At 41.8% G+C, this 18,793-nt stretch overlaps 2 protein-coding genes across 4 annotated transcripts in view; both read right to left on the minus strand.

Annotated features, from left to right (window-relative positions):
* Positions 1 to 534: 534 nt before the first annotated feature.
* sting1 (stimulator of interferon response cGAMP interactor 1) lies at positions 535 to 15,132 on the minus strand. Its single transcript, XM_028459719.1, has 7 exons — positions 14,960 to 15,132; positions 14,275 to 14,501; positions 12,954 to 13,146; positions 10,650 to 10,758; positions 9,484 to 9,728; positions 2,217 to 2,403; positions 535 to 1,063 (listed from the first exon to the last, which is right to left on the minus strand). Exons 2-7 carry the CDS (start codon positions 14,499 to 14,501, stop codon positions 780 to 782), a joined length of 1,245 nt encoding a protein of 414 aa, XP_028315520.1. The 5' UTR covers positions 14,960 to 15,132; the 3' UTR covers positions 535 to 779.
* Positions 15,133 to 15,983: 851 nt separating this feature from the next.
* Positions 15,984 to 18,793, minus strand: part of ppp3cb (protein phosphatase 3, catalytic subunit, beta isozyme) — a 37,332-nt gene continuing 34,522 nt past the window's right edge. For all 3 annotated transcript variants that reach the window (XM_028459304.1, XM_028459302.1, XM_028459303.1), the window contains one exon: positions 15,984 to 18,290. In XM_028459304.1, the coding sequence (XP_028315105.1) occupies positions 18,112 to 18,290 (179 nt within the window). In that variant the 3' untranslated portion in view covers positions 15,984 to 18,111. The remainder of the gene's footprint in view (positions 18,291 to 18,793) is intronic.

Below are 18,793 nucleotides of genomic sequence, written 5' to 3' on the forward strand. Positions count from 1 at the left end.
AATCAAATGCTCAGCGGCGTCATGAGGAGGGTCCCCGTTCTGACTTCCTTCCTGCACCCCAACAAGTTCGGCATGGAACGGGTTGCTGCTTCAGATGAGGACATTAGGTTTTATACAAGGTAAGAAATGCTATCAAAACATAGCTGTAGCTACTGTATTAAAGTAGCATTAGCACCTAGCTAAACATAAAACAAGTGGAGCAACTCTAAATAAACGGGAAAAACAGTTTGTCAGTGAAAGGCCAGAAGCTTATGCAGATGTATAAGATGTCTGCTGCTATTTACTGCTGTTGTTGAGTTGCGTGAGATTAATATGAAAACTATAGTCATTTGTCATAATACAGTAGGGTTAGGAACCGGAAGTTCTTTCACGGTCTTCACTCAAACGCGGAAGTGAAGCGTGCATGAGAGAGAGAGAGAGAGAAAAAAAACCCCAAAAACAATCACTTCTCTGTTTGAATAGTTGTATTTGCTTTATTGAAGTAAGACATCCTGTGCAGGTTGTTTCGTGTCATTGTCCTGCTCTGAACAAGATGATTGGAAATGCATACATGGAGATGGAGAAGGAGGGATTTGATGAAGTAGGAAAGAACTGGATTATCAGAAAAATCAAACCGCTTTTATTGGCTGTCAGGTTCCTGCTTTCAGGACTCCTATCTTACATGAGATGTATTGACACGTGTGTGTATGTATGTGTATATATATATATATATATATTTCCTATCCTAAGAAGTGTGCATTAAGCAAGCCCACTTTAGGACTTCACTGCACTAGTGTGGGTCACTGCATGTTTCTGTGTCTGTAATAGTCATCAGTGTTCTCTACTGCCTCCTTCAAGGAATGAGGTTTCTCCAGGCTGAACATGAGCGTGGGCTCTGTGCTCAGTAGCTCCAGCTGCTGCTGCTGCTGCTCACCTATTAGGGGTGGTGCGGTTGGAAGGGCAAATATAGGGCGCACCATCTCCTGTTTGGGCAACGGGGTGACACAGTACTCCTCCTTCTCCTGCTGCTCCAAGTGTTGGAGGATTGCTTTGGACAGAAAGTGAGGATCATTCCCATCTTTGTCTGGGGAAAAAGGGAAACAGGAAATAGTGTGTTCATTCTTAGCTCAAAATGAAGTTTGAAAACACTTGGTTAAAGTTCAAAATGTCAGCATTTCAATACTGTCGCTCAGACCAGTGCTGTGTAGTGTTAAAACCTATGAACACAGAGGGAAAGTGATGTGTGTGCAGAGATGCACGGTAACTTAGTTACTCAGTGACTTAGTAAGGTTACTGTAATATGGCCACTTTTTTCAGTAACGAGCAATTTAAAAGGCATTTACCAGTAATTAGAATAAAGTTACTTATCCACGTCACTGTGTATTACTATTTAGACCTAAACTGGCCAATGACTGACCTATCACGTGACCTAAACTGGCCAATGGGGGGCACTGCGTACGGATAGAATGTTGATACGGCAACCGTACGGATAGCCACTGCCCATACACGGAGTTTGCGGGTGCAAGGGGGGCACTGCCCCCCAGGTGATCAAAAGTTTTCATTTAAGATTTCCCAAATTCAGTCGAAAAAATAAAATTCTTAATATACTGTACTTGTCTGGATATAAAGCGGTGGATTGAGCGGTGTTGTGATAATACTCTCCCATTTCCCCGCGACAAAATCAGTGGACTTTTAAATGCTTTTAATCCATATGGATCTTTTTATTCTATCCAACTTGTTGTTTAACTTCGTGATTTACAACTGACAGCAAGTCTATCCCTCCATGTTAAAGTGTATCTCCCATATTAAAGCACATGTAGAACATAATAAATACTAACACGGCTTAATTTGAGCAACTTTACTCTCTCATTCTTTAACTTACAAGCTGCATTTTGGATTTATTTTGGCAGGTTCATAATACAGCTTTCAAAACTTATGTTACAGAAATGAAAACTAATAATAATAAAAACAGTTAGATTGGTACATTTGTTGTCATAGCTTGTGTGTGAAGCTAAACTCAAGATGTTCTATATATTTAATTGATTTTTTTTTAATTTTATTTTACTGTCCCCTTTGGCAAGAATCTCAAACTCCGCCTGTGCCACTGCCTACTATTTATGTAATTTGCTTACAGATGAGCATGAGCTCAGACAAAATTAAACAAAAGACTGTCTATTTTGTAAAATAAGATGTATGTTAAGTAAAGTTTGTGGAAACACTGAGTGTGTGTCTACTACCATTAAGCAGGATGAGTTTGTAGCGATTGCGACACTCTAGTGAGTGATCCAGGATTTCCTGCAGTGTCCTGTAGAACAGTTTGACCTGGTGTCTTCTCTCTGCTTCTCCAAAGCCAGCGTAGCTCTCCTGGGACATGCCGTAGAGGGTGAGGAGAGGCGTTGCATTCTCCATCACACACAGATGGACCTTATTTTAAGACATAGACATATAGACATAAAATATCATTAACTGTGTTCACACACTGAGTGGAAAGAAAAACTAAAACATTTAGTCGGTGTAATAAACCCTTTTCCTGTTTTCAATGTGATGCGTTTGTTACCTTTTTTGCCTTGTGTTTGTGATGTTTTGAAAACTTTTGAATCAAGTTTAGAAGTAAGGGACCCCACAGAGTGCACTGTTAACTCTGATTGCAGTGTTTTTCAGGTAGATGGCGCTGTTGCTGTGTTCTAGCAATTTAGTGTCGGGAAATTCTCCCCTTTGACAGAAGATGCTCCAATGATGAGCTACTAAAGCTGTGTGAGAAGGCACGTAATATAACTTTGATACGACATTAGACAATCCACTTGGTTCTGTTAGGATACATTAGTGTAAACCAATAGCACCAAAGGCTAAAGAAGTTCAATTTGAATGTTATTGATCCTTGTAATTATCATTATTTTTTTACATCATAGTTTTATTTGAGATGTGAGCATTTGTTCCTTTGGTGATTACAGTTGTGAAATTAAGTTTATTTTAATGGTTTTTTTTCCCATGACAGTACACAAAGACTTTCAGGATTTTGTTACAGAATTTAATTTCTGTTTAGGATTGAGTTTTTTCCACCCCCATAGTTGTTGCTATATTTTGTTGCGGCTGTGGATGTTTTCTTATAATATTGTAAATAGAAACTTTTATGTATTAAAAAAGGTGGGGAAAGGGGAAGAAAGTCCTGGTAATGTGGTTACAGATGAATTATAGGATATTTTCTTACTAGGGGTGTGACAAGATCTAGTGCTGCAAGATTTTTTTTATTTTTTTATTTTTTTGTGAGCTACCCATTCTTCTATTTGTGACCTGTGGGGGCAGTAATGCACCTTTGCTACGTCTCGACTGCCAACCTAAAGCAGGAAAATTAAAAAAAAAACAAGAGAAGGAGTAAATTTTTGTTGTAGTTTCAATTTGTGGAAGAAGAAGTTTAATAACAGTTAAAAGAACATGGCTGTGTAGTTGCAGCATGTTGTTAATTACATACTCTATTTGCACTCTGTATTGACGGAGTAGAACTTTGGTTTGGTTTTGCACATAATATTGTTTGCACTTGAAAAAAAACAAATATATTATTTTATTTATTTTATTTTAACTTTTTTAGGTTTCAGTTTTATTTTCAATTTGTGGAAGAAAAAGTTAATTAAAAGCTTATGCTTACATCATGCCTGTAAAGAGTTATAATAAAACATTTCAAAATGCACATGCAACTCAGTTAAATAAAAGTCTATTGGTCCAGTCATATATTTTGTCATTGTAGTTCTATTTCATATTTTGTGAGATGTCTCACTACGGGATGCAACCTCTGTCTGCATTCCTCAGAAGCATTTATTTCAATCTGCCAATCCTGATAGGCCAGTGAAGCGCGTCCGTCTGCTAGGGGGTCACCCACCTCCTATAAAGGAGGACATGGACAAACGTGCACCATTCAAACACCTCTTCTCCTCTCAGCTATCTCGTGTTTTTTGCCAGCTTAACTGTCCACAGCCGGATTCGGAGAGGGCGCCATCGCTCCGTGTATGGCTCCTCTCTCAGTTCAATTCAATTCAACTTTATTTATATAGCGCAAAATACAACAAAGTCATCTCAAAGCGCTGAACAAAATATTAAGTCCATAGTAAGAAAGAATGAACCCAACAAGATCCACATGAAGAAGCATTTATTGACAGTGGGAAGAAAAACATCCTCCTTTTTTATAGGAAGAAATCTCCAGCGTAACTAGGTTCAGTCGGTACACCAGAGCGCTTGACCTCTCTCTCCCTAAGGATAGAGAGCGCTCGCGGCTCCACCTTGGGTGTTACGGATGATATCGAAGGATTACAGGCAGCAGTTTGCGTCTGTCCCTCCTCGTTTTGCCGGCATGAATCACTCTTGGGCCAATGGAGAGTCAGTCCGTGTGTTACAGGAGGAGATCATACCTCTGCTGCGCAGGGGAGCGATCTCAGTGGTCCCTTCCGCTCGATCCCGGGACGGGTTTTACTCCAGGTACTTTCTGGTCCCCAAACGAGGGGGGTCTGGGATCCGTCTCATCCTGGATCTATGGGCCCTGAACAAGTACCTTAGGAAATGCACCTTCAGGATGCTCACGCATTCCTCCCAATGCGTCTGGTGCGACAGGGCGATTGTTTCATATCTGTCGACCTCAAAGACGTGTTCCAATATATTCCCCTCACAGAAAGTACCTATTGAGTCTTCGTTTATTCGAGTTGATGGCTTCGGCCATCCTCGTGATCCACCTTGGTCGCCTTCACATAAGGAATTTCCAACTGTGGGTGGCCTCACATGGGCTCGATCCTGTGCGTCATGGCGCACGAAGGGTCTTGGTTACGCCAGAGTGCGGTGCGGCTCTGCGTCACTGGCGTGCCCCGGGATCCCCTCCACCCTGTCCAGGGTGAGGGAGTGTGGACACACACTGATCCTGGTGGCTCCACTAGCCATGCACTGGCTGGCGGTGGTTTACCAGCTGCTATGTGCACTTCTCTGGCAGCTCCCGCTGAGAGGGACCTGCTGTCACAGGGGAGGGGCACAGTTTTCCACCCGCGTCCAGACCATCTGAGTGGCTCAATCTGTCAGCTGTGGAATTATCACAGAGTATGATTTCCACCATACAGAGTGCTCGAGCCCTCTCCACTAGGTATCTTTGACTCTTGGGGGAGGCTAATTGAGGGGTGGTGCCTCCAGAGAAACCGCATCCCTTTTCAGTGCCCGGTGGGAGTGATTTTGTCATTTCTGCAGGACTTGATTGACAAAAACAAAGCCTTTTCCACTGTGAAAGTGTATTTGGCGGCGATTGCCGCCTGTCACGTTGGCTTTGGGAATAAGTCGGCCAGTGAGCACCTCCTCGTGTGCAAATCACTGGTTCCACCGTGGAATCTGGCGGTGGTTTTGGAGGGACTTAAACATCCTGATTTCGAAATACTGGAGGAGGCGGGCCTGAAGTTTGTCTCTCTTAAGGCTGTCTTGTTACTGGCTCTGGCTTCGTCCAAGAGGGTCAGTGACATCCATGCGCTCTTGGTTCATCCGTCATGCGCTCTTGGTTCATCCATCATGCGCTCTCGGGTCATCTGTCATGCACTAAGCTTTTCCCAGGTGATGCGAGGATCATCCTGAGACCCAGTCGGCCTTTGTGCCAAAGGTTGTGGGCTCGTGTTCTCCCATTGACCTTTTGGCCTTTTCTGCCTCACAGGGTGAGCAGCGGTCGAATGTGTTATGTCCAGTTCGTGTGATTTGCATTTATATGGATATGACGAGGAGCCTCAGGAGGAGCGATCAGTTGTTCGTCTCCTGAGCCAATCCCTGCCCGTCTGTCCGTGTCCGTAGACGAATGCGCTTCACTGGACAATCAGGATTGGAAGATTTAAATAAATGCTTCTGAGGAATGCAGACAGAGGTTGCATCCCATAGTGAGACATCTCACTCGTATTACTCATAGGACCGGGGTTATATACATAACCTAAAGTTTTCTTAAAATCTCATCTGGTTCTCGTGAACCCAATATTGTGTCTCGTCTCGTCTCGTGAGCTGAGTGTATTGCACACCTCTATTTGATACACATGCCTGTTTTAAAATAAAAGTAAAACCTTGTACTTTTGTTTTGAAATTTGTCTTTAAGCTGTAATTATTACAAGTGGAGGTAGATCAACATTGGCTTTCAATAGCATTTAGGTGATCTCCAAATTGTCAACTTGGATTCACTTACAGACCCCCACCTTTGGCTTGCACACCCCCATTTGTCTCCAGACTCCAATTGGAGAAACACAGCTTTACATCATACTTACATTCAAATTTGATGCCTAAAACAAACAAATTCAGCAGTAAAAAAAAACACACCAGCCCTATTGATTGACAATAATGCAGGAATCTTTTTTTCTTTTCTCTGTGACAGTGAAATAAGGCCACTACTTTGTTCCTCTTGTCACCCTGAGACAATCATTGTCTATTTTTGGTCTTGTATAAAAACTCGTGATGCTTTTGTGCGACTCCAAACGTCCTCGCCTCCAAATTAACTGTAGCCTTGATCTAAAGCACAATTTCTGTCACATTCACTACATCATAAAAGTGAATGTAGAGCACATTGATGTGCTATCTTAAGACGCTGAGGATAAAAGCTATATATACAGAAACAGCCCCTTGAGTCTGTCACTTCACTGTGACTCTCGCTCTCTTTCGCATTTAAGCGGTGCAGTCAAAGGAGAAAATATCAGCACGCTGAGTCTTTCAACCCACACTGGTAAAATCAGGAGAGTTTACAGTGGCAGCAGCTCACACTGTAGGCCTACTGGAGACTAAATGTTGTTCTATTTCATAGTATTTTTGTGAGATGTCTCACTATGGGATACACATTCCCTGTATCCCTCAGAAGCACTTTTCCAGGTACTCTCGGTGTACAGTTCCTCATTCAAACACCCCTTCTCTCTCTCATGCTTATCTCACATTCTTATCAGCTAAACTGTACACAGGTGGATTCCTTCGGGTTTTCCAGTCGGCCGGGTGCTAGTAAGTATAAATGCATTGCGTGGACCACAACAGGTGAAGAAGCAACCAGCACTTAACTTGCTCTGCTTATTATTATTATTATTATTATTATTATTATTATTATTATTATTATTTCCTTCACAGGTAATTGAAATTCAGAGCCCCAACTCCGTCTGTTGGCTCTCCTCTAACATTGTTGCTTCAGCACACGTTGGTCCTCGAGCAGCTCTCTCACTCACTTTGTCTGTTAGCCGCTCCCGGACATCACCACTTGACACCTCCAGGCTTGTGTGTGCTGTCCTTCACTGCTGCAAGGCGTGAAAACCCCGAGCCTCAGCTCTGGCTGATTGCTCCTTCCAACGATGCCGCTTCAGCGTGCACGTTGGCCTCCAAGGGCCTCTCACTCCGGTACGACCCCGGTGACAGCCCCACTGCTAGCTCTGTGCCACAAGGCCAGAGCTCACGGACCCCAGCACATATGCTGCCGTCTCAGACCACGGCTCTTGACGCCTTCCAGGCTCCTGCGTGCATAGGTCTCTCTCCCGAGCCTTCACCACCGTGTAAGGCCTGGTTCCAGCTCCTTACCACGGTACCCGAGCTCCAGGAATCCATCAAGCCAGCTGCCGTTCAGGAGTCAACGCTGTCCCCGACGTCTTGGACGTCCGGCGCACATTGTCCTGCATCCCTGCTCGCACCTGCGTCAGCTGCCACATGGTAGCATAAAAGCGAATCCACCTGCTTTTCCTGCCTGCATCAAGCGGTGATGGAAACCGAGGCTCCTCTCACCGAGGGTAGGGGATGCACTGCGACTCGCTGCATGGCGTTCGACGCACGCAACCAAGAGACACGCGGCCGGAGATCAGATGATACAACTACAAAGTCGATCATCGACCTCCGGCCTAGTACACCCTTGTGCTCGAACATGGTGTTCGTTATGGACAAACTGTAACTGGCACAGAAGTCCAATAACAAACACCACTCAGGTTCAGATCGGGGAGGCCGTTCTTCCCAATCATCCCTGTCCAGTTCTCACTGTCACAGCCCACGTGGGTGTTGAAGTCCCCCAGTAGAACAATGGAGTCCCCAGTCGGGACACAATCTAGTACCCTTCCCAGGGACTCCAAGAAGGCTGGGTACTCTGTGCCGATGTTGGGCCCGTAGATCGAGACAACGGTGAGAGACCTGTCCCCAACCCGAAGGCGTAGGGACGCGACCCTCTCGTTCACTGGGGTGAACTCCAACACGTGGTGGCTGAGCTGGGGGGCAATAAGCAAGCCCACCCCAGCCCGCCACCTCTCCCCGCGGGCAACGCCAGAGAAGTGGAGCGTCCAGCCTCTCTCCAGGAGTTGGGATCCAGAGCCCAAGCTGTGCGTGGAGGTGAGCCCGACTATATCTAGTCGGTACCTCTCAATCTCCTGCACAAGCTCAGGCTCCTTCCCCCCCAGCGAGGTGACGTTCCATGTCCCAACAGCCAGAAGCTGTGGACGCGGACCGGGACGCCGAGGCACCCCCCTTCGACCGCCACCCAGTGCTCTCTGCACCCGACCCCTACGGATCCCTCTGCGGGTGGTGGATCCACAGGAGGGCGGGCCCACATCGTCCTTTCGGGCTTGGCCCGGCCGGGCCCCGTGGGCAAAGTCCCGACCACCAGGCGCTCGCATTCGAGCCCCAGCCCCAGGCCTGGCTCCAGGGTGGGGCCCCGGCTGCGCCATACCAGGCAACGTCACGGTCTTTGTTTTTATATTGTCCATAAAGTGTCTTCTGAACTGCGCTTAGTCTGACCCGTCACCAAGGACCTGTTTGACATGGGAGACCCTACCAGGGGCATAATGCCCCAGACAACATAGCTCCTTGGATCATTCGGGCTCTCAAACAACCCCACCACGTTAAGGTGGCAGTTCACGGGGAAGTAAATTGAAATCAATTTACCTTTAAAGATTTCATCCAAATCTTCTCAAATTTACTGACGTTAATGACCACAAGAGTATGAACCCTATTGGTTGTAGTGATGATATGACCTTTCCCGCAGTGCCACCATCAGGTCAAACTTCCAGTTAGCATTAGTGTATCTTGAAAATCTTTCATTCTAAAGCATTTCTAATTTGGGGTGCACATTCATGACTATCACAGTATGAAGCATATTGATTAATGTTGGGAACCCCCCTTTCCTCTCATAAACATAAATATTTATTTATTTGTATCTCCTTTTTGTAGCATATTTGGGGTTGTTCACTATAAAGTCATACACATTCTCCTATGTAAAAAAAGTCAACTATTATTTCTTTGAATGATAAACATTAAATGGGGTCAAATTGACCCCAAGCATGAAAGGAGGATTAAGTAACACATCTAAGAATAATCTCATACTAATGACATACTTTAGACCCATAATCTGTCAATTTTACTGCAGTTTTAAATAAGAGGAGGGCAGTCATGCATGTTTTTATTTGTTATGACTAAATTACATGCACCCAATAAAGTGGGTCCAGCCCCACACATGCCTCATATTACACTACATGTTACAATACAAAGTGTTCACGCCCTTACCCTGTTGTGCTCATCCTTCACTTTGTAGACACTGTGCTTAAAAACCCGTTGCCGAACTCCTGCCCTATTGATCTCCACTTTTGGAAGGTTGCCATAGAAACTAATGTTGTTGTCCTCGTCCTCAAACTTGTGTGAGGTGTTGGCGTTGAGAGGGACGAGGATGAGGAGTTTACGAGAGCCGCGGCTCAGGAAGGAGCTGTTGTTCTTGTCTTGGGCACAAAATGTTGTAATATTGTCATCTAGCCCTGCATCAACACACAAACAAATACAGATATTCCTTTATATGTTCTTTCTTTGTTCATCTGCCTTATTAGTTTGTTGTAAGATCTTTTTATTCACTGGTAACTAAATGTTTTGTACATGTTTGACATACCCACAGTACTTCAGATTTCAGTGCGTTGGTGACCATACAGTATCTATATTTGTAAAATAAAGGTGGAGAACGATGACGGTGTCCATTTTACGTGTGTGTAGGTGTGTGTTTGTGTCAGGCTTGGGGTCAATTACCTTTTTCAGTTACAATTACGTTTTCAATATCCACGTTCAATTACGATTACTGTTACCAGCTTTTTTTCCCCCCCCAATTACAATTAAAATTTTATTATTATTTTTTATCCTCAGAAAGTCAATTACAATTATGTTCTCAATTACTAAAGTTCAGTTACAATTGCTGAGCCTTTAATAAATACCCTAATAAAAGTTAACCTTCCTCTTTTTTTAGCTTTCTGTTAGAATTTCTTATGATAACAGGTCATAAATAGCTTTAAAATACACTAAAAACAAATACTGTATCTATCATCTAATTTCTTTCTTATCTAATGGTTACCTTGTTAGGCTTTCTACTCAATGGAAATATAGGTTTTAATATTTGTGGTTTGGGCATCTGAGCCTTTTTCGTGTCACTATACTCCCTCGATTTATATTTTTTTTTAAATGGTAAAATGTGGGAAGGCTTAATATGAAACACATTTTAATAATTGTTAACTACATATGTGTTGAACTGTACATAGAACTGTAACTGTAAGTCACAGTGATTACGATTACGACGGCAACATATTTTTAAATTACAATTACATTTACACTATAATTGTAATTAATTATCAATCACACAATTACAAATATAATTGACCCCAACCCTGGTTTGTGTGTGTTGTGACAGTACTGACGTGGCAGCACCAGACGCAGGTATCCCAGATAGAAAGACCAGGCCAGTCCATGAGCCACATTCATCTTCCTCCCCTCACAGATATCTGATATCTCCACCTCTGAAGGTCTCTGCAAGTGGACCACAAAAACAGCTGAGAGACTTTGAAATGCTCAACAACCACACTTTGATTTTTTTAAAAGGCTGACAATATATCTCCCCATCCAAAGCAATTGCTAGTCTGCTCTGATGTCACACAGATTCCACTTGTGTACGTGGAGTTGTATCCGGAAACTCTTGTCACAAAAGAACACAAATTGTGTGCGGTACTCTATCTAGAATAGATCACACAAGATTGACACAGAACTGCTTTTGCGACAGTAAAACCAACAACCTGCCATCTGCAGTAAATTGGTGTATTTCTCCCTTCAACCCTCAAGTACCCCCTTATATCCAACTACTACATTTTGCTCAGAACTCTGTGAAAAAACAACTATAGAGAATGTGATAACACACATTTTAAAGAATGTGATTTTGTAACTAAGTGGAATGAAACAGTGTTTACTGCCTCCGGAATAGATTTATTTCTGTAGTTTTTATCATTTATGGTCAACTCTAGGGATGTCCCGATACAACTTTTTCACTTCCGATACGATATCGATATTGCAGCCTTGTGTATTGGTCGATATTGATCCGTTACAATATCATCACAAATCATACATACTTTTATTATTTATTTCGTAGTATGGAATGTTAGAAAAAAGGCTTCATCAAGTGATGTTACTCAAACAGAGAACAATAGTCAGCAATTCAAGTTAACTTCAGGTGGGAACAACTGAGGACGGGGACAAAAACAACAAAAACTTATCGGAGCGCTTATATCGGAGATTTTAGATGCAGTCCGATAAAATTTGATATTTGTTTTCTGGCTGATATCGGACCAATATTTGATATCAATATCGGATTGGGACATACCTAGTTTTCTCTCTCCTGATGTGGGACCAATACTGGCCCTTGTATTTTCACTTCATGTTCTAATGAAGATCATTTCTATCATCAATTTGTGTATTTTGTTGTTGTTCGTCTGTTATTTGTAATTTTCAGTATTGTTTTTATTGTCCTTTTGTGAGTTGATGGTAATATTCAGTGTGATTATTATTTTTAACTTAAAATAAACACTAAAAAATCCCATATTTTTAATTTGTTAATGTCTCTCTCTCTCTCTCAAGTACCCCCCTGTAGTGCCATTGCGTACCCCCATTTGAGAAACACTGATCTACAGGACAAGCAGAAGTAACTCTGTTACAACTTTGGCTTTGCTCTTGCTGATTGTCGTTGATACTTGATACTACTAGAAAATTGTTCGTATTTTTTACAGTGAATGGTAGGATTGGCTTTGTGGATGCGCCTCACTGAGGTTGTTCTGAGTTGTTGTTGTTGTTGTCATTTTCTCCATGTTTCTGTGTTTCCAACACAAACATCGGATGCGCTGCCGTGTCATGAGATTTATCTTATTGGGAGAGTATGGAGGCTATATTAAATAATTGTTTATGTTTCTTTAATGGTGTTTTACAATGTTGATTTTGTTAGATGGCTAAATGCTCGTTCATGTGGATCTTGTTGGGTTTTTTTCTTTCTTATTATGAATTTTACATTTTGATAAGCGCATTGAGATAACTTTGTTGTAAATTGCGCTATTCAAATAAAGTTGAAATGAATTAACACTTGCCAACAGAAACATATGGAATTGCCATTGTTGTTGACATTGGTGGTCTCGATTTGCAAAGCCCTGCCTACCCAACCCCAGTGCTCACAGCACGTCACTGTCTATAAGTGACAATGGAAACCTGAAAAACCAGAACCTTGAACTGAGAATCAAAGGTAGAGAGAGTAAGCAATGAGATGTTTTTTATTTTTTGATGAAGTGAAACTGTGAAAGCTTCGGCATCTGTGATAATATATCAGGGTTCGTGAATATAAGTGTGCTAAAGAGACCAAAAACCATAAAGTACACTGACTTATTTTTAATCATAGAAAATTAACTGATTTCTTCACAAAAAGAATAAATCAAAATGCCTGATTTTGAAGGATTTCTAGCCTATCAACTCTTATACTTCAAATGACTGAAATTGGATTTTCTGTGCGTGTGCATGTGTGTGTGCGTGTGCGTGTGTGTGCGGATATGTACCACCATGATGGATGAATGTCTGAACAGAAACTGAAAGCAGTGTCAAGGGAGGGAAGCTTTAAAGCTATTTGTGGAAACATGAGAACATGGAAAGTAAGAGAGAAAAAAAAAGGTTTCACTGTGCTTGGTTGATCTCACCAGGACTCCCAGGCTCCTGAGTAGTGGGTAGCACATAAATACCAGAGGAAGTAGTTCCCAGTATTGGTATTTATCTGACAGCTGATCATGGACCAGGGAGAGCAGGAGAGCAGTCAGTGCAGCAGTCAGCATGGTCCTACCCCCCAAACCACAGGCTGACAACATGTGTTTCAGTGGAGTTTTTCCATGATACCTGAGTACATCACACAGGCAAGAAGCAGCTTGTTTGTACAATAATTGAAAGATATGACAGGTGTTGGAGAAACCTGTTGGTCTGTGTTTTGAGTTCCTATACCTTAAAAATCCTGTAATAACAGGTATGAGCATGAAAACTGAAAAGTTGCTGATTAGCCCTTTTCCTTTTTTACCAAACCCAGAAAAGTCTTTTAAAGTAAAATTGTACAGCAAAACCCCAATTGGTCAAAATCTGATGTAAGTCAGATTTGTTTTTTTGGTTTCAAAACACCAACAATGCAGGTGGCTGCCGCCTCTGAACCTGGTTCTGCTGGAGATTTCTTCTTGTTAAAAGGGATTTTTTTTTCTTCCCAATGTCACCCAATGCTTTTTTTTCTTTTTCACTTAAGAATTTAATATTTTGATAGTGCTTTGAGATGACTACTGTTGTAATTTGCGCTATGTGGATAAAGTTGAATTAAATTAAATTGATGATTTTTACACAAGGTTGCTCACAAGGCAGAGGTGAGCAACCTTTACACAGAAGGGCCACAAAAATATGATTTTCTGGTCTGAAGGCCACATTATCAACATTCATGTCAGCATTTAGAATAATGGCCGTTCTGAGCATTAATATAGGGAAGAACAATGACTTTATGTGTTCCTTTTATGTGTTTTTGGTGTAATTAATTTTTTTGTGGTCGTTTTGTATATTTTTCTCTCATTTTGTGCTTTCTGTTGTTGTTTTGTGTGTGTTTACTTTCGCTTTGTGTGTTTTTTTTAAAGTCATTTTCCTCTCATTTTGTTTTTTTTCTTGTTGTTCTGTGTGTTGAGTCATTTTTTGTTATTTTCTCATTTTGGAGACATTGTGTATTCGCTTTCAGTGTTTTTGTTTTGTTGCCATTTTGCGTGTTTTTGGAGTCATTTTGTGTGTTTATGTTGATTAGTGTAAATTTATGTAATTTTGTTTGTGTTTTTAAGTAATTTTGTGCATTTACTTCAGGGGCCGCTCAAAGTTAGAGCGAGGGTCGCATTTTGCCCCCGGGCCGCCAGTTGCCTATGTCTAATTTAAGGTCTGTGATTAGGATTGGGTCGGGTGGGGGATGGGGGATTCCCACAATCATATGGTGCCACTCTTTTCTCTCACCTTGTGTTTGAATGATGAAGCATCTCTTCAGCCAGCAGACAGATGCCATGCAACAGAGGGCCAAAGGTATGGATGAGAATCGTCATGGTAACTTGGCCAAAAAACTTCTCTGGGGACCAAATTACGGCGCCTACAGCAGCTGTGAGAGCCAGTGCTGCAGCAAGTATCTTTGGCAAAGTCCCACGAGGGCGAGGGATGAGCTTTTCCTGATCTCTGAGGTGCTGCATCTATCGGGAGAGATTTGTGTTTGTATGTCTGACAAAAGCTTTCCCACAAAGAAAATGTCTGTAAAAATAATCACATCTGGAGCATTTAAATTCTAACCTAATCACCACTACCCATCCCCCCCCATCCTTTAAACCAGGTGTAGTTGTTTAACATTCTTTTGTTCAGTCGTTTGATTGATGGTGTTGTGTAAACTATTATTATATTAGTTGTGTGCAGGGAAATTCCAAAGATCAAAACGAAATTGTTCTATGTGTGACTTCCAATGTAAAACATTCTCGGCTTGCATAAAGTAAACTAATTTAATCAATTTACTTTCCAACTAAGAAATACAAAAACCTCCAGTTACCCACTCTCATGCTTTTTATTAAGTACATTTTTTTATCAGTGGTTTGCTTGACATCTTCAGAAACATTCATCCATCTATGCATATAAAGAGTAGAAATGTGGAACTACTTACTCTGTTCTGCCAGTTGCTGAAGTGATTGTCCTGTGCTAACGCTCTCTTTGTTCTGTTGCTCTCATATCATCCACTCATAGTTTCACTTTCGATTTTCTTTCCTCTATTTGTTTAAAACTGGGAGTGGAAACGTCATGGCTTAAAGTGAGAAATGATGGAAGAAGAGACCTGTGTAACACCGATATTAGTCATTGTTTCTCTAGTAAAACATAACGCTTGAGATCAGGTTCCTTTTGTTGGGACAGTTGCCGTGATTCATACGACACCTGCTTCACCACTACAAACAGGAATTAGCTTCAAGCATCAAGTGAAACATAATTTATGTTTGAACTTAATGAACAAAGTAAGAGATACTGACAGTATGTAGTAAATTCTTGTTGTACAGCTGCAGTGTCATGCATGGTTCACACACTGTCAGTGAGCATCGCTGTCTTTTATTTAGAAGACGAGGGTTAAAATCCACATTGGTTGAGGCGTTCTCCCTTCCAGTATAAATATATGCGTGTTGTGTATGACCACAGAATGTGTATTACTGTGTATTCTGCTAAGTTTGTCATATTGTGCACTTATTAGCTTGGCTTTTACCTGAATACTGGGAGTGGCCCCAACAACCAACCACTGCAGGAAATGCAGGTAGGATTGAAGAAGCTTAATGAAACTTAACTACTTTCTCATATTTAAACAGAACATTTTTACAGACTTAACATTTCAAGTTTTATTATTGCCCTTTCTAACTCAGGGATCACTACTTGTGGCCTCCTGAACTTTCTATTTGGTCAAATGTTTTTGTTGTATTATGAAACTCACAGGAAATGCAGGTGTTTCCTGTAAACTCAAAGCTATTTTGAGACTTATTACTAACTGCCTGCTTTGTATTTTAAGGAAGAGATTGGTTTGTGAGATTCGCCAGAAAATCTCTGTACTTAGTCTTACTTCCTGAAGTGTGATCAAGGCTCGTCATATATGATGCTTGCAAAGAACCCGTTGGTACATGTTTGTGAAATAAAGGCTCACATTCGTCGCCAAAAGGTTCATGCATATTTTATTCAAGAGTATAAAAAGTGGATCGTCCCATGGGGCATGCTTACAGTGTTGGTGACTGGGGGAGTCAAAACAGAACGTGAGCAGGAGAACGAAAAAAAAAAGTCAGAACCGTGGCACAGTTTCTATGGCACAGGATCTCCCATCGGGGTTCACCTCTCCCAAAGAAGCACAAGATCAACCAAAGAGCAACGAAACATGAAGAGTGACCAGCAGAGAGAGAGATGGAAAGAGAGAGTAGAGAAGAATAATGTTCATAATAAATAGAATCCTAATCATCATAAATATCATAAAAAAACAAGAAGGAATCATCCAGAGTAATGATCAGAGACTACACTTTTCCCTTTAAATTGTGACGGCAACACACCTGCTCTTCTGTTAAAACGTGTCTGCTTTTCAGCCTCGAGCAGCACATATTTCAACCATGCAATCATGCTTTGGGATGCCTGAAAGCCTGTGCCTTTGTATATAACATGGTCATTCAATAATGCTAGTTTAATAATTGTTTATTATGAGTCATATTTACCGTTACAAACAAGTCAGGTATATCAACAAAGAAGGGAGGAGAGAGCGTGGATCTGACATTTTGAATAGCGTACTGTCATTTTGTACAGCATCAGAAAAAAACTGAGAATAAAAGAAACAATGGTGAACAAAAAAAAAAATCCAACCAAATGCATACAAAAAAAAATAAATTAAATCAACATTATGTACAAAATAAATGATTCGTTATACCGCTGTTCAATATATTCATCCAAAAAAACCCAAGAAGAAATCATTTCCTACGATAGTGAAACACAGAGCACAAATATAATCTTCACATTATCAAAGAACTTAACTCTGCATGCACTGATGCACTGATATTAATGCTTTACAAAGACTTCTTTCCTCTGACTCCCTCCTGTAGTCTTTAACACGAGAGTCAGTGTCCTCTGTGATGTCACTGCTGACCTTTGGAGGCCGAGGCCGTCACTAGCAGACGGAAGGATGTAGAAAGAGACCGAGAAGAGGGTGGCTTCACATTTCAACTCTCCCTGACTGCCTCTCCAATGCAATGCATCCAATTCCTACTAATATACTGCATCTTGAAACCTGTGATTATTTGCATCAGATGTGCAATAAAACCTAAATATCCTATTTACACGCTTAGGATAGGGAGAAATGCTCCAAATACGCTTAATTTCAAGCCTTTCCCAGAAGCTTACAGGACAGGAATCTTGTTTTTTTTTTTTTTTTTTTTTTGTTCATCATTTGAGGGGAGAAGATTTCTCCACTTGACTTAAAGTGGAGAGTACGTGCAATGTGGTGCTACAAAAGCAAATGGGAATCTCCTCCAGAGACGAAAAGGACAGTTTAGCCTGGGATTATAGGTCGCGGCTGAGATTATCTCTGCACGTCCCCTCGTTCAAAGATAAGAAACCAACGACCTCACAGTGACTATTTCATCTCACTCCCCCAGGCTGACGGCAAGATCAGCTATCATGTTTGCAAACAAAAATCACAATTTTTTTTTCTTCTCAAACGATCCACATGAACATGTACATTGTTGTGCACGCAAGGCAGGCAAAATCCACATCTCCACAAAGTCAAATCTTGAGTTTGGTTCCGCTTCCTGCTTTAGGATGCAAACAGGAAATAAAAAAGCGTACGTAAGTAGCCTAAATGCCCCTGATCCCCTGATTGCCAACCACACTTCCTCTCGTCCGTGCAAACACTTGACCGCCAACAACATTACAAGCACCTCATGCTGACACCGTGACCGTCACCCCACTGGTGGAGCAGCGCCTCCTGGTTTGTGTGGGGAGGGTTCTGCACATTTTTTTCCTGTGGTTGTGCAGATACATGGGAGTTGTAGTTCTATAAACTGGGCCCATCACTTCGGTGAAGAGACGTGGCCTTCGTTGGTAAAAGTCCAGGTCCGCTCATGCTTTACATAACAGCTGAGGGTGACAGGTAAGGGATAGGTAATATTGTGTGTATGTATATGTGTGTGTAGTGTTTGTTGGTGTTGTAAATTACTTGTGTGTATATGCCTATGTACACGTATCTATCAATATAACTGCGTATCAGTGTAGGAGTTTCAGGTATGAACATGTGGGATCGTGTGTCCATCACTGTATATTGCTGTTGCTGTCGGTCCCATTGGGTTCGCCCATGTTCATGCGGCTCATCGACAGGCCAACGCTGTTGACAGCGTCGCGGCGCGGCGGCATCCTCTCGTTGATTCGGTCTAAACCTTTGGCCTCTTCGAAACTGCTGATCCGATGCTGCGGGGAGAAGCCACGGATGGCTGCAGATACACACAAAAACACACGTGATGAGCTCGTGTCCGGCAAAATATTCGATAGAACTTTGTGTATCCAAAGCCTTCACGGTTTGAAGTCACTTCATATGTAGTTATTTACGTGTGATTTAGTTTAAATCAAAATTTAAACCAATAAGAATAATGAAAGACATCTGAAAGTCAATCTGGGTTTAGATACACAAAGTTCTGCCATACACTCTTTGTCCAAACAGTCTTTAACGCACTTTTTAATGTTGCGTTCTTGTCTAAATGCTAAGACTGACCTTCAGAAAACATGACAGCTCGTGAAACCGGGCCATCATAAATCAGTAGGCTGAGACAAGGTCGTTCAAAGACTAAATATCTTTATCGTCTACGAGACGTTTCTGAGAAGTTCATAATGAGAAGCAAATGCTTGTCCTTTTGTTAGCCCTGGATGAGAAAAATTACACATTGTGTTGGAAGATGTCAAAACATGCAGCTTTTTGTGTTACTGCTTGTCTAATAGA

Source organism: Gouania willdenowi, chromosome 10 (genome assembly GCF_900634775.1).
Source record: "Gouania willdenowi chromosome 10, fGouWil2.1, whole genome shotgun sequence".
In the NCBI taxonomy this organism is placed as follows: domain Eukaryota; kingdom Metazoa; phylum Chordata; class Actinopteri; order Blenniiformes; family Gobiesocidae; genus Gouania; species Gouania willdenowi.

Bases quoted from the DNA above. Each gene is read 5' to 3' on its own strand.
- sting1 (XM_028459719.1), bottom strand. From the start codon at position 14,501: ATGCAGCACCTCAGAGATCAGGAAAAGCTCATCCCTCGCCCTCGTGGG. The intron at 9,729-10,649 runs GTCAGTACTGTC...GTGTTGATGCAG, and splicing joins CCTGCGTCTGGTGCTGCCAC to GGCTAGATGACAATATTACA. The intron at 1,064-2,216 runs GTAGTAGACACA...CTTTTTCCCCAG, and splicing joins CAAACTCATCCTGCTTAATG to ACAAAGATGGGAATGATCCT.